General features: G+C 46.9%; 2 protein-coding genes across 2 annotated transcripts in view; one reads left to right on the top strand and one right to left on the bottom strand.

Annotated features, from left to right (window-relative positions):
- Positions 1 to 3252: 3252 nt before the first annotated feature.
- On the top strand, positions 3253 to 6741 carry LRIT2 (leucine rich repeat, Ig-like and transmembrane domains 2). Its single transcript, XM_074155091.1, has 3 exons — positions 3253 to 3362; positions 3751 to 4532; positions 5930 to 6741. The coding sequence occupies exons 1-3, from the start codon at positions 3253 to 3255 to the stop codon at positions 6739 to 6741; spliced, it is 1704 nt and encodes a 567-aa protein (XP_074011192.1).
- A 4726-nt stretch (positions 6742 to 11467) lies between these two features.
- Positions 11468 to 23142, bottom strand: part of CDHR1 (cadherin related family member 1) — a 45784-nt gene continuing 34109 nt past the window's right edge. The window contains exons 15-17 of the mRNA XM_074155040.1: positions 20806 to 21034; positions 19610 to 19864; positions 11468 to 12019 (exon numbers count right to left, since the gene is read on the bottom strand). Of these exons, the coding sequence (XP_074011141.1) occupies positions 11468 to 12019; positions 19610 to 19864; positions 20806 to 21034 (1036 nt within the window). The remainder of the gene's footprint in view (positions 12020 to 19609; positions 19865 to 20805; positions 21035 to 23142) is intronic.

Here is a 23142-nt window from a genome sequence, read left to right as displayed (position 1 = left end):
CCTGCCCTGTGGTGCCCCAAGCAAGAGACAAAGCTTTTCCTTTCCTTGGAAAGGTGAAAGGGGGTGGGTGGTGCCCCTTTGCCAGCTCTCTGTGGGACTTGCTGTGGTGGAGTTGAAGTTGTGGTGCCCCAGGGACCCCTGCCAGGGGTGTTGGGGTACTCAAAAAAATTGAGGAAAGCCCTGCAAGTTTGTACAGCTGCTGTTGTTGTTGAAAGCTTGTGAAAGAAAAGTCTTATTTACCTCTTTTCACGTCACCCTCCTCTTTGTTCAAAGCTGCTTTTTCAAGCCTGTACCATTTGGAGTTACATGCACTGTATCTGAAATGCCCAACTGCAGCCTTCACCTCATATGTCCTCCCCAGCAGGGATTTCTAACGCTGATAGCCCTGGCAGAGGGACTGCAATTGCAAAGCATCAGCCTGGACTTCATTCTTACAGATCTGTGTGTGCCTGTCATTTCAAGATGGAGTTCAACTCCCTTGCCATCACTGGGAACACGCAGTGGGCGTCCTTTCGGCGTTTGCTTTGGCAATAAGCGCAGTCTCTTAAACTCCACTTCCCATAGATTAGCAGACAATGTCTCTATGGAGATTTATTTTGACAGCTTGGGTTTTAGACAGCTTGTTCTGCATTTTGGCTTCGGCCAGGGTGCCACATGACATTAAAGAGCAGCTGAACTGAGTGGACATCTGCTGTCACAAAAGTGACCATTAAATTTATAGGCAGGCATAAACAGGGCTGAATTAAAAAGGCAACAAAATCCCACTCCATTAGGGAACATAAACATAATGGATGCAGCTAACAGTTTGGGGGATTTTTTTTTTTGCTTTTTTTCCTTTCTTTTCTTCCCCCCAGCTACCCTAGAGAATGGGTTGACTCTCTACCTACTAATTCATCTGGTTTTTGGTAAGTAATTCACCACTAGTTTCTCAGGTTAATACTGGACCTTCTGAGTTGCAGCTGGGGTTTGGGAATATTTAGAGAAATGTCCTCTCAAGCAGCAAATAAATATCAGCCTGAAAACAGCCGGAGCATTGGCCCATGGTACTAACTGACACTGCTCTTTAAAAGGCCCATTTCTGGCCCTGTAGACTGGGAGGAGAGCTCACACGAGAGAGAGACTACAATTCTTTTTCTGTTAAAACTCATTTATTTAAATTAATGTATTTCTTTCTAGCAGAGAAGCCTAGATGAAATTTTATTTGCTGCATCCCAGGACATTGGACATTATTATGCACCTGTACTGTGCCCAAAGATGTACATGGAGGGAACACCAAGAGTTTTTACTCTCTCTATAAATTTGTTAATAAATAGAGCTTTTAATGAAAGACTTTTTTTAAAGCCATAGCTGCCACATACCTTAAAACTCTCCCCGAAGGCCACAGAGGAGGGATATAAGGTGGAAAAGGAGGTGCCTTCCCTGCAAGCAAAGGAGTTTTTTGTAAGGTTGGGCCTTAGAAGCAGTGAATCTCTCCTGCTGACCTGCCCAATGCTGGAGACAACCACGCTGTCCCTGAACCAGTGGCCTCACCAGGGATATGTGTGCAGCACACAAAGTGGGTAGTTTTCTAGTGCATTTCCCTTGTCAACCCCATGCACTGATGGGCATCTCCATCACCTCATGAATACCTGGCCAGCATGACTGGACAAGTCAATGACCTAGATGGATTCAGCCATTTCTCCCATCACGGGAAGGCACCCCATCACCTCTAATGCTGCACACCACAATTGGGTGGGGTATCTATAGCTGCTGCATCTGCTGTGCTACAGACCAGCAGCCTTTCTCCTTCGCTCATGGCTTACCGACACGTTAAAATGTAGAGCAGCTGTTGAAATATCAAGTACTGCACCATGCACAGATAAGGAATATTTCATCTTCAAAAAATAATAATGCTATACACTCATGGTTAGACTCTGGGCATAGGGAGCAATGGCAGCCCAACAGGCCCACCACTCATGGCCTGCTGCTTGTCCACGGGAGGCCATCACAAAGAACTGCAACAGTCCCCAGCAGTTTCCCCACCAGTTCATTTTGCAGATTCCCCTTGAAATCAAAGAGCCTGCCGATTTAAAAGCTGCAGAATCAATCCTACATCATCTATAGGCTTACAGTGTCTATGCTATTGCACACGCCCCGGCAGCCATGTATAGCTCTAAGCCGCCACACTATAAATATTTTTCTATCCTGGTCCCGTAGGTTAGAGGTTAAGTAGGTTGAGGCTAATCTTGATTTGTGACCCAGCTTCACATGTACTGGCAGTGAGGTTAAGCCCTTTTCCAGTGGAACGCTGCCTTCTGCGGGCTGTAATGAAGCCCGTACACACTAGATGGCCCCAGGAGAACGCAGCGCTGCTTGGAAGTCATAACCAAAAACTGCTGTACTGGATTAAAAAAAAAATTTAAAATCTGGTTACTCCAAATTCCTTCTCATAGAATTATTTAGGCTGACTTTTTCAAGATGACTGAAGGGCAATCAGCACATGTCTTCCAGAGGAAGCTGGAGAACTTAAAATAGTGAAATAGCACTGATATTTTATATTTATACAATAGAGATTGACTTCAAAAGTATTATTTTCTCAGAGCAGCCCACAGACTGGCTATGGCTATGTTGCTGTTTTAATTACTAGCATGTAAGAATGGAGATGGAGGGGGGGGATGATGTTGTTTCAGAGTTAAAAACCAGGGCCATACTTATGTTTCTGTGACAAGGCAACTGAGTTTGGGGAGTAGGCTCCTTGCTCAGCACGTGCAATAGTACACCCTGCACAGAGCTGTGGGCAGGTTTGGGGGGGCTACAAGATGGCACTATGCACTGCCAGATAACAGCTGTGAAGTCTGGCCCTTACCCTGGTTTTCTGGCTTGATAAATGTCTTTAAAATATGGGAGATTGAGACAGACTCCCTTGAAAATTAAAAAAAAAAAAAAAAGTAAATAGGCCTGGTTAACTACATGCAAGGACTTGGGAACTTGTTTTGGCTCCTTTTACTTTTGGCTCCATCTTCATATTACCAACCAAATAAAAGTGTCTGTCAATGTCCCCACAGCTAAAGAATAAATCACAAGAGTGGTCCCAGGGGTGATTTTTAGCACTTTGACACAGGTTCTGAACCATACTCCATGTCTTCTTTAGGGTCGGGTCCCCAGCAGGATTTATTTCTGCGTCAAGGAAGATTACAGCTAATAGGATTTGCTTCTTGGAGGCTGTTGGCATGTTTGGTGCAAACCCTGCACAGTGCTTTCTTAAAGGAGAATATGGACCCTATTTGTCATATTTTTCTTCTTCTTCTGGCCTTCCACAAGATAAACCCATCTGTTTCATCTTGTGTCACAGGATGCTCTTGCTTTCAAGACAGCTTTGGAAGGTAAGAACGCTCTTTATCCTCGTTGTAGCACCAGCGAAGCAGCTCAGAAATTCACAATATATATTTGCCAATGTTGCAAGCACCAAAACCGAACAGGTAGCCGCATGGTGTGCCTCTAATTCTTGACAGGTACCAGCTTGAGCATGGAATGAGGTTTCTCTTATTTCTCTGAGATAAGTAGTTGCACATGTAGCAGTTTTTATGACTTAATTGTAGTCTTTGTGGGAAAATGGGTGTAAATCCAAACTGAAGGGTGGATATATGGCTTATGCATGTCCTGTATACAATATTTTATAATTATTTAAGTGCTTGCAGACCTGTATAGGGAATGGGTTTGTTAACCATGAATGTAGTGTGCGACTGGAGAATTTTCTGGTTTCCTCCTTAGGAGTTTGCTGTGCATGTCTGCACTGCTGAGGCAGATCCCTGCAAACATCCCTCAGGACATGCGGAAAATTAGAATAGAAAATTCTCACCTAACAGAATTGCCTCGCGGGTCTTTTGAGAATGTTAGTGCCTTGGAGTATCTCTGGCTCAATTTTAACAACATCACGGTGATGCACATCAAGAGCCTTGAATATTTGCCGGCACTGAAGGAGCTGCGCTTGCAAGGAAACAAATTAAGTTCGGTGCCATGGACAGCATTTCAAGACACCCCGGCTCTGAAAATCCTGGATCTGAAGCACAATCGGCTGGATGTCCTTCCAGAACATGCACTCCGATATCTGCCCAACCTGACCTATTTAGATCTATCCTCAAATCAGCTTACCGTCATATCCAGGGATGTCTTCTACAACTGGCCCGTCTACCAGAGAAGCCAGAGGGTGGAGAGGCAGATAGAAGCTATTTCCAACGCTGTCTTGGCCCTTCATGACAACCCCTGGATTTGCGACTGTCGCCTGCGGGGATTTGTCCAGTTTATCAAGTCGGTTGGCCCACCTATTATTCTGATGAATTCCTATTTAACTTGCACAAGCCCAAAATTCAGGGCAGGGAAGTTTTTTCATGAAGTGGAGCTCAACAGCTGCATGAAACCCCTGACTTCAGCCCTTGACACCAACCTGACAGTCCCGGTGGGGCTGAACGTCACCCTGACCTGCTTCGTGCAAGCCAGCCCTTCCCCAGCTGTGTGGTGGACCTATGCACTCAAACTTTTAAGGGCGTTTAATGGTAAGCAAAGATTTTTCTTCTTTTTTTTTTTTTTTTCCTTAAAAAAATATGTTCTGTTATTCTACTTATGGAGGTCTTCAGGCCATCACAGTCACCACACCAGCTCTCAGCCCCTTTAGATCATCACAGTTATTGTGGTGACCATAATCCAAATAATCTTAATCATCCTATGTGTCTAAGCATGTCTGACCGGCATGAGAAGAGCTGCTTCATGCAGGATATCGGTCAAAGATGAAAGAAGCACAGCCTCATTTTTACACAATTATTTTATGTGTGGCTTTTTAGTAGTAGGTCTTTCATCATGACATATGATGTAAGGACTATTAATAATACATCAGTCATACATACATAATAAATTTGTGGTTATCTAGACATGCATATATATTTACGCTATATATTATATGCTACATATATGTATACATACACTCTAGAGTTGTATGTACATGTTTGTAAGAGCACACACACACTTACAGGTTTTACACTAGTTCCATATGTTTTCTTAAGAAATACCCAGACAAACCACAAAACTCTGCAGTGCTCTTATCTCTCTGTGTCCATTCCTGTTCTGCACCCAAATTAGAGGTTGTCATTCTCCATAAGCCTTGCTTATTTATATTCTTTAATGAGGGCCTCATAATATGAGGCCTTTTCCTCTTCCTCCCCATCCAGCTTGGCTCTTGCACACTCTCCCTCACATTTATTTTTACTAAGAGCCTTCAACAGGACAAGTTGCTATTTTCATCAGGTAAGCTAATAATGCACACGGGCACCACACAGGTTATGTGTGTTCCTAATAACCCAGCCAGCTAAATGAGACAGCATTAGCCCTTAATCCTGGGCTGATATTTGCTTTAATTGCAGCATTGTAGCATCTTCCCATGACCACATGCTGAATTAATTACATACAAGCTTTTCCTAACCACAGCCACACACCCTTATTTGGGCAGGCGACAGGGGGCTTCATACTGTTCTGAAAGCTGCATCTCATGTCCAGCCCGACACTCCCTGGCTCCACACGCCTCATTTCGGCCCCAGCCTCTTGAGACTGACATTTTTCCGTGTTCAATCCTAATGGAGGATGGAGCGCGCGTCCAAAGGCACACGGGCTGCTTGGTCTCTGCCTGCAGCGGCCTCCCTAGCTGTTCCCCCTGGGGTGGGGAGGTTGAATGCACTCCCTTGCTCAGATGTCCCAGTGCGTTTATTGCCTTTTGGCCCGGAGCTGACAAGCTCTGCAGGGTTCGGCACACTCCTGTGCCCCTCTTCCTCTTTCCCTGGGCAGGGCAGGACCTGCCTATGCCCCATACCACACTGGAGTGGTCTTGGGGCTACACCAAAGGCGTGGTGGCTCCTTGCCTGCGTGGCCCCCGCCTGCTGACATAACTCCCCTCTGCTCACAGTGTCCACCGAGCCCATCAGTGAGGAGACCGTCCGCTCAGAGCTGCTGATCCCAGCGGCGCGGCCAGCCGATGCCGGCAACTACACCTGCACAGCCGCCAACTTCTTGGGCAACACCTCGGTGTCCATCAGCCTCCAGGTGGGGGCCCCCTGGGCACCCACCACCTCTCCGGACTGGGCTCCCATCGCCCCCGCTGAGCCGGGCGCCCATGTAGAGGTGCGTATCGCCAAGCAGACGGTCTACGGCATCACCCTGGAGTGGTTCGCGGCGGCTGCAGCGGCAGCGGAGCCGGGTGAGACCTGGTACACCCTCCTGGTGGGCCGCTACGATGCCGTCCAGAAGGACGCCATCTATATCGGCCCCGGAGTCAATACCTACTCGGTGACCGACCTCCTGCCAGCCACCAAGTACGAAGTCTGCGTGGCCGTGCGCAACCAGGCGCCCCGCAAGGGCCAGTGCGTCGTCTTCGTCACAGGCAGCGACGTCAGCCAGCTGGAGCAGCGCGAGAAGCTCATCCACATCATCGTCATCGTCTGCGCCATGGTGCTGGCCGTGCCCGCCGGCATGTACGCCTGCACCGCCGAGGCCCGCCCCGGCTGCCTGGCCCGCTGCCCCGGCGCCTGCCCCCGCCGCCGCCGCGAGGGCCAGGCACAGGGGGCCGGCAGCAAGGAGAGCACGCTGGACAGCCTGCCCGCCGGCAGCGAGGACGGGCTCTGCCGACCCGAGGGTGGCCGCGGTGGCCGGCGGCCACCGGCCTGTGAGGAGCCAGGCAAAGCCCGGCCGCCCCACAGAAACAGCGCTGACCTCTACTAGCCCGGCCCCGGCCACCCCCCCCGCAGCGGCACCTTTTGCAGATGACCTCGAGCCACAGCACGAGCTGGTTGTCTTGAAGGACCATGTGCAAGGAAGGGTCCGTGCTGCAAGCGCACAGCGGGGCACCCGACCGGGACTCGCAGCAGGCTCAGGGAGCCCTGGGAATGGGGGTGCCTTGGGGTGGGTGGCCGCTCCTGCACCCCCGGGCTGCCTCCGCAGCGCTGCCATGCAGCAACGCACACAGACACACCAGAAAACAAGCATTAACTAAAAAAAAAAAAACCCCAACCCAAACCCAATAGCAATGTGTGTGGCAAAAGGCCAAGGGTGCCCCCAGGCTCACTAGCTCCCTGGGGGTCTTTATTTCTTTATTTATTGTACCCGGAGGGGACACACGGCCAGGCCTGTGTGCCGCTCTGCCTGGTGCTGGCTTCACCTGTGGGCTGCCCCACGGAGAGAGCAGGGGAGCCAGGGCAGGGCTGGGGCATAACCAGCACCAAAAACTCAGGGGAGGATGGGGATCAATGCGATAGAGCTATTTTGTTTCACTTTGAGGAAAACTATTTTTTTCTGATTTTTTGGGGGTGTTGGTTTGGGGAGTAGGGTTTTTTTCTTTGTTTTGCTTTGTTTTGTTGGTTTTTTCCTTACTCCACCTTAAGGTTTACACAACCCTAAGAGGTTCACAGCCTCGGTTGTACCACACAGAGACAGTGTGAGCACTTACTGAACAGCAGCGTAATGTAGCCGCAGCACAGGGTTCCAGGGGGTTTGAGTTGTTTCGGGTTTTTTATTATTTTTTTTTTATACGAGGGAGAAGGGGAGGGCCTTTTACCTGTGTCCGAACATGTATTAGAGGACCTTGTTAGTTCACACTAACTAGCACACATTCACACATGCCCGCACACGCTCTGACGCACGCACGCACACAGATCTCACACCTATTGCTACACAAGTGCTGTGTCAATATAGTTTTGTCAAAGTTAAGAACAAGAGCTGGTGAAAAACGAACAGTTTGTCTTTTGCAGGCAAACACTCAACCGCTGTTCCCCCTTCCACCCTCCTCACCACTCCTCTCCATTTTCCCAGGATGGCACTGTGGGGTGACGAGAGGGGTGAAAGGGATGCTTGGTGTGGATCCGAGGTTTGGGAGCCAAAGGTGCAAGGCAGGCACCTTCCCCAAATGCAGAGGGGCCACCTGCCCATTCTGCTGCTTTGAAACCAAAGCTTGCCTCCTTTCTAGAGGCAAAAAGCCCCAAATATGCGTGTAAAAGGAACCAGCCCCTGCTCGCAGAGCAGCTCATGCAGGATTTCTCGGAGGTCTGAGGACATGTGACTTATTATTCTCTATTTTGGCCTCGTGCTTTCCAGCACAACTAAAGCACGTGGCTGACAGACCCGCAGCCCTTGTCATATGTGTTGTTATAGATCGCCTCAAAAAGAAAAAAACTAGAGTAGATACCTCAGCCGTAAGCAGAGCTAAAGCCCAATGTGAGCTTCACTATGTGGCAGTTTGGTTTTCCAGTTGTCTTTTGGTTTTTGCTGTGTTTTCTGCGCTGTCTCTCCTCAGGCCCCATGTTTCCTCCTCCTGCTGTAACTTGCTGCTCAGCTTTGAACAGAAACCTGTGTTGTCGATGCTGAATCTCCGTGTTATACTTCAAGGGACCTCCTCGTCTTGTCAGTCTTTTAGCGTCAAAGTAATAAACGCAACGGATTTTCAGAATACGCAGGTGTCCGCTGCTTCATTTCTATTCTTTTTCAGTTACAAATTGCAAAGAAACCCGAATGCCACAGAGTGCCGGGGTTTGGCTGCAGGGACTGGGGAGGCCGAGCAGCTGCAGCACGTGTGACGGGGGGTCTGGAGCAGTGAGGAAGGGCCACAAGCAGCTGGCCAAGCTGGGGAGACAACCCTGTCCTGGAGAAACCCCTGGGGAGATGACGGCATGAGCTGGTGGTGGCTGAGGACCAGCACGGGGCCGTGCACCAGGGGAATTGAAAAACAAACCAGTAACAACTGACCTTCTCTTACCCCGGCCAACACGGAGGAACAGGGGCAACCTGCAGAGACTGTGGAGAGCTGCTGAGCCACTGCGAGACAACAGCCAGGGAAAGACAAAACATCCCATCACCGTGTGTAGAAAGCTCACAGCAAATCATGCACCCAGCGAGCGCTGCCATCAAACCAAACCTGCCGCCTCACAAAGAGCCCTCCTACCCGCGGGGCACAAGGGGGACTTGTGTGTGCCCCTGCCCGTCCCCTGTGCCCCACAGCATCCCGCTTCTCGCCTCCTCTCCTTCCAGGCTGGCGTTGCCCCAAACCCACACAGCCCCTCTCCTGACTCGTGGGCCACAGGTCTGACTGCCTGTGCCCCTGTGGTCACGTCACAAGCAATGACGAGGTGTCGTTGCCAGCAGAAGCACACCACACACAGAAGCACCTTTTGCAGTTTTTTTTTTTTTAAATTTATTTATAAAAAAGAAACAACAAAACCACCCTGAATTTGAATTACAGAGTAACTGGAAAAAAGTCTCACAACATAGTAATAAAACATCTTTATTCCCTCTTAAATATAATCTCTAAGACTATAAGCCTATAATTCCTGTTAAATCTCACTTAATTGAATGGTCTTTATAGGCTTTCCTCATTGGAGAACGAACATTGAATACTGGCTTCAACACAACATCGGGAAAACAGTAGTATGGGGAATACATCACGAACTTTTGGTACCTCGGGAAACATTGCAGAACCCGGGGGAGACACAACCTGCTCGCACAGGGCACCAGGAGCGGGGCGGGGGGCTACACGTCCCCTCCCTCCCGCCTGCTCGCAGCCAGAGGACGAGGAGACGGGACACAATGAGAGAGCCTGGGCCTCACGTCACGCAGCCCTGGGAGGAGGAACAGGCAAGAAACAGCGTAGAAAAGGAGAGAAGCGGCAGGGGAGGCTCCGGGAGCAGCGCTGCGGCCACAGCCCCCAGCCGGGACCCTGCTGCACCTCTCAGCTATGGCTCCTGGCTCAGCCCGTGGGTGACATGAGCCACGGTCACTCTCTGGCTTCTAGGTGGATTGAACTGAAGTTCAACACAAGATTTTTTCCCCATAAGTGGGCAACTTATTCAAGGAGCAACCCCCTAAGCTGCTGCAAACGAAGGGAATTAGAATGGGGTGAGGGAAGAAGAACCCCTGAGGGCCAGGTCTGCTGGTCCAGCTGAAATGACAGCTGGAGAAGAGTCTCACGGCCCCCTTGAATGAACAGTGTCCTGTGCTGTACCCCATCTTGATGCTCCTGGTGCTGATCCAGCACAGCACAGCTGTCCTGCGGGAACAGGGCTCGGGCAGAGGGTGCTGCTCCCCGGCCAGCCTGGCACACGCTGCCTTCTCCCCAAGGGATGGGGAACAGCCAGGCCCAGCTGAAAACCATCTCAGAAATGAACGTGAGGGAGAAACTGTGGGGCAGATCCAGTGAAAAAAGTGCCCTGCCTTTGGTGCCTTTCTACTGTCATGTAACGAAAAAAAGGTGTCAGCTGCGCCCCCCCCCCCCCCCCATTAACTCTAGCACAATTCACTCAAAAATACTGACAGGAAAAAACCAGAATATTTTATGGAAACCTCCTTTTGCACTCAGCAGTCCCTGGCGCAAGCCAGGAGAGGTGATGAAATACATTCCCCGACACCTCCTGCTAGCAGTGTACAAAACCAAATGATCTTTCCAGACACTTCCCTGACCGACACATGCGACTTCCCAGCACTCGTCTATCTTTATCACTTATCGTTTTTCTCTCAGTTTTACCTTGTCTTCCCTGCTGCTTTAATCACGGCCTTCTCCTGCTGGCCTCCCCCTCATTAGGGGACGTGCCGTCAGGAGGGAGCGCTGCTGTTGAACTTCTGCGGTTGAGCCCTGCCCCAGCTGCTCTGGAGAAGGCTGAGGTGGCCCTCCCGTCCCCTCGTTAGCAGGCAAGTCCAGAGCAGAAGCGAAGTGCAGCATCACGTCAATGTACTCCGGCAAAACCCAGCACAAGCTGCAGGAAAATGGAGAACTTCTCCAAGCCTGCCCGCTTACCTTTTGGGAATGAAGTTACTCGGGTCATGAGCACATCCCTCCGCCAGCTGTTGCAAAGCGCGTTGCGTCCTGAGGACAGCAGGTACCACCTGGGACAGCAGATACCAGTTACGCGCTACCCCCTTGCAGCGTGCAGTGTCACTGCTGTAGGAGACCTGCGCATCCCCTCAGTGCTGGTGCCACAGCCAGGCCAATGTCTTCAAAAGCGGGTCCGGGATTTGAAGCCACAGATTTTTGGACACCTCAAACCCACCTGCCAGACCAGGTCAGAAGTGGCATCCTCCACATCCTTGGCTGGAGAGCGCTTTGTTTGGAAGCCAGGACTCTGGGTAGGGACCTCCAAAATGGGGGCAATCTGAATCCCCCTTAGCTTGGGGAGACTGTGGCTGGTGCGAGGGTACTCAGCACCCGGTCAGACAGCTGCAGGGAGGGACCAGCATGGGGACACGAGCCGAAGGAACTGCAGTCACAACTTGACACGGACCGCAGCGTTTGCTATGAGTGGGGTGACTCCGTAGCACGTAATACTTGCAGAAGGTGGGGGGTGGCTATCACAGTGAGAAGCTGCTCTCAGTTTTCAGGGTGCTGACAGACACAGGGAAGACCACGGCACAAAAATATATCCACGTGCAGCCACAGTCCGCAGCCTCTGGGCGCTGCCAAGAGTGCCTAGATGTGGGGCTCACCAATAGCTGCATTCCTCTTCTCAAACTTCATTTTGAGCTCTGACACGAGGGCATTGTGGGCGCTGCTATGACCTCTCTTCTTCAGCTGCTTGTTTATAAACTTGGGAGTGAGGGAGCCAGAGACGGTTGGCACCCGCCACCCCGGGGCATCCCCCCTGGGAGCCAGGGCTGGGGGCGGTGGGGGCACGGGGGCAGTTGGTGGCACGGGGACAACCTGGATGTTGTTATTGCTGTTCTCATTTTGTAGGCTCTTGGCGTCATCCTCAACGACAAACTTCTCCGCAGCATTGCTGGGCCTCTTGAACTTCAGCCACTCCATCCTGACTGCCCGGGGCTGCGGGGTCTGTCTCTTTTTTATGATCCTTCTTACCGGCGTGATTTTGTTGGACCGCTTATTGCGCCAGAACATGGCCGTAGAGATCATGATAGTTATCAGCACCATTATGCCCATGACACCAGCTAGCACTCCTAAGGCTTTCATGGGGTTATCTTTAGTTTGCATCAAAAAGGCGGCCATAGGCCCTTTGTGAAGAGTCTGTAAAAGAGTACAAAGAAAACACATGACTTACTCTACGGGACAGACAGTGACCCAGAAATTTCATTTGTCCAAAATATGTAACAAGCAGGGCTGACTAATGGAAGTTGTCTCTAAAAAAAAATGAGAGTCAAAGAGCCAGTCCAGGTCTGCAGAATTCGGATGGAGCAGGAGACTGGGCAAGTGTGGCAATATCGTGAGATGGACGACTGCCCAACACAAAAGCTTACGGGAGAATTACCGCCACATTAGGACGGATTCCTGCGTGTCACCATAGCGTGTGTTTAACTTGCAAGAACTGAGTAAGGAAATAATTGGCTCCAGGATCTGCAGCTGTATTGTTGTACCACATTTCAGGTTCATTTCCTAGGAATATTAGTGTTGAACCCAAACGGAAGCTTATGAGTAGAAAATGATCTTTCAAAAGCAGTTGTAGGTGATACGGTGATGCAGTTTATAGGACTATTACTGAGCGTGGAATTAAAAAGATTATGAGAAAACTTCACTTTATAAAATTACAGTGTACAAATGAGTAATTAGCAGGTATGTGCTGCGTTCTGTTTTCAAGTACTCTTTTACAGACATGCCAAAACTCTTTGAGGTAGGGGACATGAGTAGAGCTAAAGAGCTTTGTTTTTAGAAATAAAAGAAATACGAAATAGCGTAAGCTACATATGGCATATTAAGGACAAATGAATGGCCAGTTCACTTTGCAGCTTAGCACACTGTGCGTCTCGGAGGTCCCCGTATAATTTTGCGGATTTTGCCCTGTGGGTGGAGCTTGGATCTTTTCACACTTTTCCAGTACATGATGGTGGAGATCACCATTGTTACAGAAATGGTAGAAAGGACGCCACTCATGCAAATTCCAAATATTGTCCATGGACGCTTCTTGAGGCCTAAAATATAGGATTTTACCCTGGACTTGATCTGGAAATATCAAAAATAAGAGAAATGGTCAACCCTCACATACTTATATTTGAAAGAGGGCAGTATCTATCTATTATAAATACAACTAGGGAACTAGGGTACAATGTGTACAGGATGGAGAGCGTGTAAAATAAAAGGAGCTAAGTGTTGAACTAGGCACAGGAGAGCAGACAGTTGCAATGACCTTGAACTGAATCAAGAAACACTGAAAGAAGTTAGGAGGCATGAATGAGCACCTGGTTGGTCAGGGAATAGAGGGCAGCAGCGCAGCACAGAGATCACCCTTAGTCATGGCATGGTAGTCCACCCTTGGACTACATTTCCAGGAGAAGTTCATAATGAATACAAGCTCCTGCGAGGGTATCTAGACAGACAGTAGCATTGTGCAAGGCCAGGAGATCCTTCAGAAATGGCACATTCACAAGCTGGTCATAAAGCTACATGAGGCTGCAGAGAGACAGGGCTATCCACTGTGCCCCGCTCCTCTGGCCTTGGCTCCAGGAGGGAATCGTCACCCAAACTTTGCGTGCCTAGTAACAGGTTATCTGCATTTTAGTCAGCGGTCTAAGCTCCCAGCTTTTAGTCATCGGGGAGAAAAGGACATCTCCAGAGTAGTAGCCACCACCAGCTAAAATAGGTATCAAAGACAGTGAGTATAAGGAGAGCCTTGTGACTAGCTTGGACTTGAACTTCTGGATTTTAGACATTTAAAGTGAGATCAGGTGGATTTCCCTCTAAACTAGGATGCTCACCTCTTTATCCTCTCCAGTCTGTGGAGAGAGATGACTAAGGCTATTCCCAAAGGGTGCTTCAGCGTACCTTGTTATGTATTACACAGGAACACTATTTGTTTTTAAATCACATCCCTAAACTTAGGGAATATAAATTTATTAACACAAACACATTGTCTTCACTTTGTTTCTGTATTGTCACAACCTGCCTCAAGCACATTATCCAAGACCACTCTTCCCCTGTCCTGAGAGAAGTGGGCAAAGAAATGGTATTGAAACTCACGGACCACATTGCCTTACAGGTAGCAACCAATTTTGATCACTTTGCTGTACAAAAATTTTTTCCATTATTTAATTAGGAATGGGCCTAAGAAACCAAAAGCAGAGCAGTCCACGACCTTGGTGGAGCTTGGATTCCCATCAGCTTTGCTGTTCTACATTACATGGATTTTGTGTACTTAAATCCCATCAGGTAACAGAAATTCTACCCTGGCTTACTGAACTTCATGTGAAAGTCTAATGAATTGTCAGATAAAGCCTGCTAAGTAGTACATGACCTGAAATGAGTCCACTTATTATAAGTGTTGTCAAGATCTATTTTGCAGTGAGGAACTGATGGCTCAACACAAGAAGAAAGATGACATATACTTAAGAAGATGCTATATCTCAGTAATGATTATTTGACTAGCTATTTGAAAACCTTGAATAAATGGGATTAGACAGACGTACGTGTCTACGTTGCCAAAATACAACAGTTTCAGGGGTAAGAACAGATGGAAATTGTATGGGGAGTTTCAGAACTTGTCTTCGTTCAACTCCCCCCTGTCTCACCAAGTTTGGCACCTATTCAGATCTCCCAGTTATGAGGAGGTAATTAATACCAAAACTAAAACCATTAATAGTTAGCTGGCTCAGCCTATATTCTAGTTACCAGGCCTGTACTATACAAAGCTTTGCCTAGAATCAGCCTTGGCTAACAATTCTTCTGTAATATCTGCATAAAAAACCACGAGGCATTTTGTAAGTATATAGTGGGAGAATTTCTGTTTGTCACGGCCATGACGCTCACAGGATAAATAGGAGGAAAACAAGCCTGGAACAGCATCTTGTCTGTGTCGTCACCGTGGCCCAGTTGGTTAACACAGACCGGGTCTGAGAGAAGTCCGAGCACCCTCTGACACTGAAAGCCTGGGAACATTTGGAGACCTAAGCGTAAGCGCTTTGGCTCCGAGCGCTGCCCTGCGCATTCAAAACACCGTCACGTCATCGTGTCGATCACCAACAGCGCCTCAGAACTGGGTCAACAAGTAGTGCCCCTTTTTAAGAGACACGCTACGTTTTGAAGACTACTGATTTTTGAAGAGCACTGATTTTTCTTGTACACATAAAACAAAAGCAGATACACAACAAAATGAAAGCTGGTATGGGAAGCACTGTCGTACCTCTGCGGGCCAAAACCTGGAAGAGACACTCTCTTTCTTAATAGCCATCAAAGGAGTTAAAATGCCACTGCTCACAAAAGATAATGCTCTGCTGGGTTTTTGCTGTGACTTCACAGTTATAATGAGCACTGGCCCAGAGAAGGGTTGAGGACAATTAGAGGGTTACAGAACTGTGGCAGAAGTTTGGAAGTGGGTAAGTTGTTTATATTACAACAGATTACAATTATCAACAGTTACAGTTGTCGAGAAAGGAGAAGTCCAATCCTGGGACACGAATACCATTAAAAAGATAAAAGCAACTGTTTAGATTAAAAGATATCATCACCTATTTTTTATTTAACAAGCAGGTATGGTCCCCTGCAGAGAAGCTCCTCAAGCCCAAGTCCTGCAGGGTGCTGAAGTGTCCAGCAGTTATTGGGACTCACCAGCTTTTGAGAGACATTGACATGTGTTTGAAGGCAGTTTCAGAAGACCCAGCACTGTGCAGTTTCAGTGTACACAGATCCTTTCAGGCTGTGTAAAAGACCCTTCTGCAGCATGCAGGGCTTATTCTTGCCATCCTTCCTCCACAGTGGCTTCCTACTCAAAAATCTGAGTTTACCAAAGAGTCCATGTCTCTCTTTGCTACTGAAACGGTGACTTATTTCCTTTGTTTTCTCCCTCCTGCCACAACAGTTCACAATGTGCAGACATCCACACCTCCTGGCAGCTTCTCAAGAGCCTTTTATAATGCATGGGTTGCAGAGAGCAGAACAAGTGGGCAATGTATCCAGAAGTTGGACCCAACAGGAATGTCTGGTTGAGCTGTTCAACCACGAGGCCAGCTAAGGCTCACCAGCTATATTTAGAAGTCTAAGTAAGTAGGCGAAGCTGTTAAGAGCCCAAGCTATTGCAGATTATAGACAACTCGGGCTCTTTCAACTTGAGCAAGTGGATCTGTACAACAAACCAGCTGGTTCTGAGAAGCCCGCTTCTACATATTCAGCATTTCTGGGGTTTTGCTTCAGATTGCTCTAGCCTGGCCGCAGGGACAGACTGCCTGCTGGTGCCAAAACACACTAGTTGTGCTCACTAAACAGACTTTTGTCTGAAAGAAGCCCACTTTGTGTGCTTGGAGCTATCTGAGATATGAGCCATACCACAGTATGCAGGGATGATCAGGAGATTTGCTTCAGAAGTTACTCCAGATCTGAGGCAGAACACAAGCTGCCCCCTCCAGTGCTTATCCCAAAGAGCGGTGCTATCACCATGTATGAAGGCTGCATTTACATCACTTTGCAATACAAACACGAGCGTGAGGTGAGACTTCTCAAATCAAACTAACAATTCTTCTCTGAACAATTTGTTTCAAGGTCCACATAACTGTTGGAAGAAGAGGCTAATTGCTCTGCAAATGTGGCAAAGGATGTTTAGTGCCATCAGCAACCATGGTTGCAGAGTTAGAACGAGAGAGGAGATATACACGTTAATTCACAGAAGGTATTTGTTGAACCTTTCAATTAGAGGAATCTAAAACTGAGACTCATCAGCTATATTTAGAAGCCAAAGCTATTAGGAACCACAGATTATGCTGTCTAAATACGGACTTAAGCCTCAGTCCATGAAGAGGTGTAAACAAACACCCCATATATTTGCAGAACATCAGTGGAGTCATGGAGAGGCAGAGATCCTCCGTCAGACCAACCTTCAGGATCAGGAGTGGGAATCAGCTTTCTATTAAAATCTTGGGCAGCAGGAATAGATTTTTGAGTGAGACATAAGGGTGAAAAAAGAGTGGCTTTTTCAGCATATGTTTCTTATTCTGTCAAGAAGAGATAGGAGATTAACAGATGCCACTCAATACCAATTTCCATAAAACCAGACTCAGTTAAATTAAAAGGCCTCTGGAATTTTTTATCACTGTATTATTCCAAGAGCAAAAGGTCCTTTTGATGTGCAATACTGCTGAACTTAGCCACAAGGCATCTATCTCAAAGGGCACAGCTTTGTGCTAATTGCAGTGGTAAATGTTAATCAGAAAATATGCCTGTTTAATTACTTGGTGTGATTAACACTGCAGGAAACCTCTAGAGGATGCATTCAAAAATATCCTCCTTATCCAAAATCAGTAATACATAAATGCCCGGCAAACAGCTAACTAAAAGAGACTTTGTACAGCTGGAGAAGAGAGGGATGAAATGTGTGTTTGTAACAGCCTCTGAGAGGCTGAGCACACGCGGTGTCCCTGTACCAAGGGACTGTTTTCTTCACAAAGTGTCAGCAGTGACTGTGCTGTCTCCTGGACATAGGGAGCGACCAAGGGTTTTGTGCACTGACACTGCACCTCACTCACATGGAAGCTGAAACTTGACAGTGGTTTTTGTAAGGAGATGTGATGCTCTTGAAAAAACATCCAACCCAAATAATTGCAAGCAACAGAAGAAGTAATGGAGAAATGTGCAGAAGCTTATGGAGGTTGTGATGTCAGATTAGTGGTGCAGATCCTGCTGAAGAAACCTACGCAAGCAAAGAAAGAAGATGCCGTTGCCACCTTGGGCTCTGTGTTGGGACTTGGCAAGCAGAAGAGCATGGGAAGAAAGGAATAACTGTGTCTGAGAGGAATCCATGTCACGTGTTTCCCTTTACAATTCTCAGGAGGGACAGTCCCTCATTTTGTGCCAAACCTGTACTCCTGGAGGAGGGGAAAGGAAGCAGAGAGGGGACTTTGTAGGAGACACCTTCTTTCATCAGGTGCTGATGTTGCTTCATGCACTAGAAGGAAATCCAGGAAACTCTTTATCCCAAAGCTGCTCTTATTTTTTCTTCCAGATGTCCTTTATCACCCGGTTCAGGGACACATCTTTTCCCCCAGCAGCAGAGACGTGGGGCACCCTCCCTCCACGTGACACCCCTCAGCCCTGTGCCTTAGCCCCCACGCTAACAGAGAGGTTACCAGCTCATCTGGGAGGGAGGGAAGCTGGAGGTTAGATGCTGGTTTTCAACAGTGGGGACAGTGCCTGAGGCCACCTGGTGCCACACACTCCTGAGATGTGCACCCTGAAAGAAGCCTGGAAGCTAGGCAGGGAGAGCGAGCTCTCACATTGTTGGCTGTGTGTAGTAATTCTTACTTGTTGCGTAAAAACCACCAAAACTTACGGTTTCCATGGGAAATCAAAGTTCTAGGCAGTTTATTTCCTTTCTATCAGTAAGAATGGCTAACTCTCTAGACTTATCAAAGAGACCCAGCACATGCAGTCCCCCAGCTCCATCTGGCAGAGCCTTGAAGCAGCTTGTCCTGCCCATGGCAGCGTTCACAGAGCCTGCAGGGGGGCTGGCCAGCCCCGACAGGCAGCCCCATGCCAGGCACCCCCTCTGCTAGGGCAGACCCGAGTTCCACGGCAGCCCTGGTGGGGCAGGTGCTGACAGCAGAGACAAGGAGCTACTCCTGGGTGCTGGTGCCTGTTTGCTTGGCACAAACGATCTCTGCAGACACCTTTTAACTGCCAGCGGACCCTGAACTGTATACAAGAAGTATCTTATAAATGCACCTGGTAAGGAGTATGGTTGGGATAAAAGACAGGGGAAACAGAGAAAGATTGTAATAGATAAAGGAGCAGTGGGTGCATTTTGACCCAACAAAGAGGCGGCCAGTTGCTGTCTGTAGGAAGAGATTTGCATCTTTGCCCAGTATATGTGTGGTCCAGAGACTGTCAGGCTAATGATGTGTTTCTCATCTACTTTAAAGCCCATTTCCTCCCTGCTGGTACCTACTTATAGGCATGGCAAGGCACTTACAATAAATAAGAATCATGCAAGTGTGTGCTCCTCACCATAAATCGCTGCTTGTTCTGTGGTTGTAAAAGTTGGACTAACAGGGAACTCTCAACCTATGTATGCTATCTTTTAGAGTCTTCTTGTTTTGTCTGCTAATAATACTGCAATTATTAAACTCACATCCAAAATTCTATGTACTTTAAAGCATTTCTATAAAGTTTTTTCACTTTTCCTATGTCACTTATGTTGACTTGCAAAACTGGTCTGATATATTTCACTCTGGCCCCACTACTTTCCACTCACTTTTTGTAGGGGAAAAAGATTGTTTTCTTCTCCTGAATAAAGCAAAAAAAAAAAGAAATCAGAAATTTAGCAGTCAGGATTTACGTTTACTCTCAGGAGTCCTTAACTTGCATACCTCTCTAACAATCAGATGCAAGAAACTCATCTCCTAACCACTTTATGCTCCTACCTTTGTACCTTTGCATTTTCTCGGATCAAAATGTCTTTTACGTTTGTGGCTGCAGAATCCAGCTTCACCACAAGGCTCTAGGAACACTCTACAAAGCAGAGCTAGCAAGGAAGCAGAAGCAATGGCTGGCAACTTTTTGGCTGTTGATTTCAACTCCTGAAGCATTGTTAAAGTAGTCTCAGAAATGGAGCAGGCAGTGACTACTCTTTGGTGCCTCTCAAGGATTATCTCATATAAGGATTTTTCTAAAACGTTTGCTTACCTCCTCTGTGATATCAATCTTCAGAACTGCTGTGGTGCTGAAGGACGGGGAGCCTCGGTCTTTGGCCTGCACCACCAATGACCATATGCAGTCTTTGTTCTTCGTGATGTTGTGGATGATGTCCAGGGAACGGATATAGGATTTCAGCTTGATTTCCCCAGTGCTTTGATCTATATCAAACACATTGGCTGGATCTGCTTGCATGATGGAATACTCCACAATGTTGTTGGGTTCTTCTGCATCTTGGTCTATAGCCTGGTAGGGAAAGTGTAAAGAACAAAGAGGTTGTTGTTTCTATGTTTGCCTGAAGACAAAACTCTAAAAGCTTCTGAGCATTCACTTCTGATAATATCCATGCTGTGAGATGACTGGGCTGGTTTTGTTTCATCTTGGAAACAATTTCCCCTTTTCTGGTATCAGCTGTGTTACATTTTTTAGTGAAAACCAGCAGGACTAGAGTTCTTTTGGTATAACTGATTTCTATTTGAGATTAAATAAAATCAGAGGAAAAACTGAACTGTAACCTATCTGTAAAATGCAAATGGTCCACTGCTGGGGAGTTTCTCACACAGCGTGGGGAACAAATGTGAAGTGAATAGAGAACAATGGGATTAGCTCCACACATGTTAAAGTACAGCTGCCTTAATTTTTGTGCTGTGGTATTTGTTCTACTAACATTAGGTGTTGTGTAATCAGGCTTCACTATACGCATTCAAATATGTGTAACATAGGATGTTCTGCTCCTTTGCCTGTGACTTGTTATTGTGGTTTTTTTACCTCCTGTTCCACACTGGATCAATGAATATGATTCTGCAAAGCAAAAGAAGTTGTGTGGTTGAGCACAAAGGCATGGCAGGAAGGTTAAGTATTTGAAACCCTGTACTTTCATTCACTCCTTTTATTTGGGCTTATTATGATCACTGAATAATCCAGGATCCTCCACCAGCTGATGCTTCAAATACTGTAACAGAAATTTATCTTTTGCCTATAGAATTTATTTATTTCTCCTTCTCAGCAGTCTGTAAGTACTATCATTCCATGCTTTAATCCATTTTTTTACATACAAATGGATGTGCAAAATAAAGCCCCAGGAAAAGGCAACTTTCAGGCATTCGCTATGATCCCTGAGCAATAAACAGCAGAGCTGGGGCTTCTCCAAAGCACTCTGCTTTGTGAAACACTGTGTAGTCTCTCACCTCTATCTTCACCGGTGACCCAATGATCATCGTCTTTTCCTGGATATTTTCATTGAACTCTGGAGAGTGGTCATTGACATCTAGCACAGTGATAAACACTTCAGCCAAGCTGTATTTCCCATCTGTGTCCTCTGCCTTCACATAGAAATTATACTTTGAGTTCACTTCAGCATCTAACACAGCCCAGGGCTGGGTGTAAATTATACCTGTTGATGGGTGGATTAGGAACCTGGAAAAGAAGGATGGAAAGACTTTTGGGTTTTCTGATGACTTAATATGTGTTTGCAGCCTGGGGTAAAGGTGTGTTCTAACCACTGAAATGCTGTGCCCAAAGATTGGTACTTTTCACCTAACTCCTGTCTGGCTGATGCTTCCAAATCATTTACTCTACCTATTTTTTTTCGCTAGTTCTTTAGCCTTGAAAAACCAGAGAACTATCAGAGTCTGGTGTTTTTCTATCTCCTGTGCATTTTAGCTGCATTTTCTGTTAAAGCCTTTGTCCTCAATAAATGCTCAGTGTGATGGCCTTCTCCCAGAGTGATTTCTTTGCGTTAAAACATTAAGGAACTGCCTATTTTTTTTTTTCAGTTTATAACTACAATGTATTAGGTTACGTCCTGCATAAATTAAGATTGATTGATATCACCTCAACAGCTAAGGAAAGTGTGCTGCATATCATATTTAAGCTCTTCACTTCTCAGAATGGGTAAGAAAAATGGCTGCTCTCAAATCCCCCAAAGTGCAGGGCAAATTATCTCCTCCAAAAATAATCACTTTTCCATAGACTGGCACTGGGATGGAGTGGGTGTTCAGATTTATCTGTAGCAAGTTCAATTCTACACATTTGTAATTACTCAGACACTGTCAGAAGTGTCAGCCAAAACATTGGATTTATAGAGAAGATACCAACCCAGTGTCTTTTTAAAATGGACTGCCAGTGTGGGCTTCAAGCAGTTTTTTAGCAGATGAAAGGTTTTATATACCCTTTAATTAATGTACAGGATAACAAAATATTTTCTGTATTCCAACTGTGAGCACAGTTGAGAGTGATTATAAAAGGGGCACTTAATAATCCAGAATGTTCAATTATTTTCATTACTCTGTTAGATACAAATACAAGTCTTGAAGAAAGCCAAGAACTGGAGAAGGAAAGAGGTATGCAAACTCTTGGTAGGAAACAGTGCCTGTGCTGAGTGCCTCCTTAGCACTCGACCCAGTCTAACCATGCAGAGAGGACTCTCATCACTCCCATTTTAGTGGAAGAATAGAAGCACTGAGATGTGAAGAGATTGCAGTAATGCACGCCACTCCCACTGGCTCCTTGGATGTAGGATTACCTACAATAAGATAAATGGTTTTATCTTCAACAGTTAACATTATTCCTCTTACTCCAGTACAAGTCATCTTTCTTCCAACACAACTGCATATCCGCTGATGTAATCCCTGAAAAATCACTGAAAAAAGTCATGCCTCTAATTGAAACTCTCAAATCTGCATCAAACTCTGTGTTCAGCAGACCTGGAGGTTCCAGGGCGAGGAAATCAACCCAGCTTTGCAGAGCCATGCCATTCTGGCACAAGGAAAAGAAAAAAACAATCATACTTAAGAAAGAAAAAAAAACACTTCACATCTTAATTTCCTCATTCAACAGCATAAGAACAGTGAGCCCGAGGATCCCTGTAACTTCAAACAGAATAAAGTTGCACTCACATTTTTTTCTAAATCCTTTGTCAACAACCTTCACAAGCTTCTTTGCACCAGCTGCTACATTTTAAACCAAAGCGGTCTGCCTGCATGACATGACCTTTGCCTGCTTGCCTCTATGCAGTTAGCAGCTAGCTTAAGGACTTAGTGAAGAGCTCAAAATAATCCATCCTGGAAATGCTCCCATATGTGTATCCTTCTGGCTACAGAAGAGGTTCACCCTTAACATCTTGGATTTTGGGCTTTGATTGTGCCTCCTAAATGGCTTTCACCTTAACAAGAGGAGTTCAGCTTTAACTCCAGGTGGATAATGTATGGAGAAAACTGGATTCTGGGGATGAGTGCCTGAAAAGCTCATTCATTTCCAGTATTCTGCCCTGCAGCCCCACCATGTCCAGGAGCTGCATGTTCCAGCAGCAGTATCTGTGATGGTCAGTGATGCTAGCCATGGCTGGGAGCCACAACCAATGGGCCAGGGCAACTGCTGGGATGCAAGCAGCGTGGGAGAAACCAGTGTTTCAGGATGTTCTTACCCCAGCACTGTCCCCAAAGACAGGGAGAGGGGAATAGACATCATTACAAAATCAAGTAAGCATCAGATATAAGAGTCCCTTCTTCCTTGATGCAGGACTA

This window comes from Numenius arquata, chromosome 10, assembly GCF_964106895.1.
Source record: "Numenius arquata chromosome 10, bNumArq3.hap1.1, whole genome shotgun sequence".
Classification (NCBI taxonomy): domain Eukaryota; kingdom Metazoa; phylum Chordata; class Aves; order Charadriiformes; family Scolopacidae; genus Numenius; species Numenius arquata.
Note: the sequence above shows the minus strand (reverse complement) of the source record. Positions and strands in the feature narration are given on the sequence as shown.

Bases quoted from the DNA above. Each gene is read 5' to 3' on its own strand.
- LRIT2 (XM_074155091.1), top strand. From the start codon at position 3,253: ATGGACCCTATTTGTCATATTTTTCTTCTTCTTCTGGCCTTCCACAAG. The intron at 3,363-3,750 runs GTAAGAACGCTC...TTTCCTCCTTAG, and splicing joins TTTCAAGACAGCTTTGGAAG to GAGTTTGCTGTGCATGTCTG. The intron at 4,533-5,929 runs GTAAGCAAAGAT...CTCTGCTCACAG, and splicing joins ACTTTTAAGGGCGTTTAATG to TGTCCACCGAGCCCATCAGT.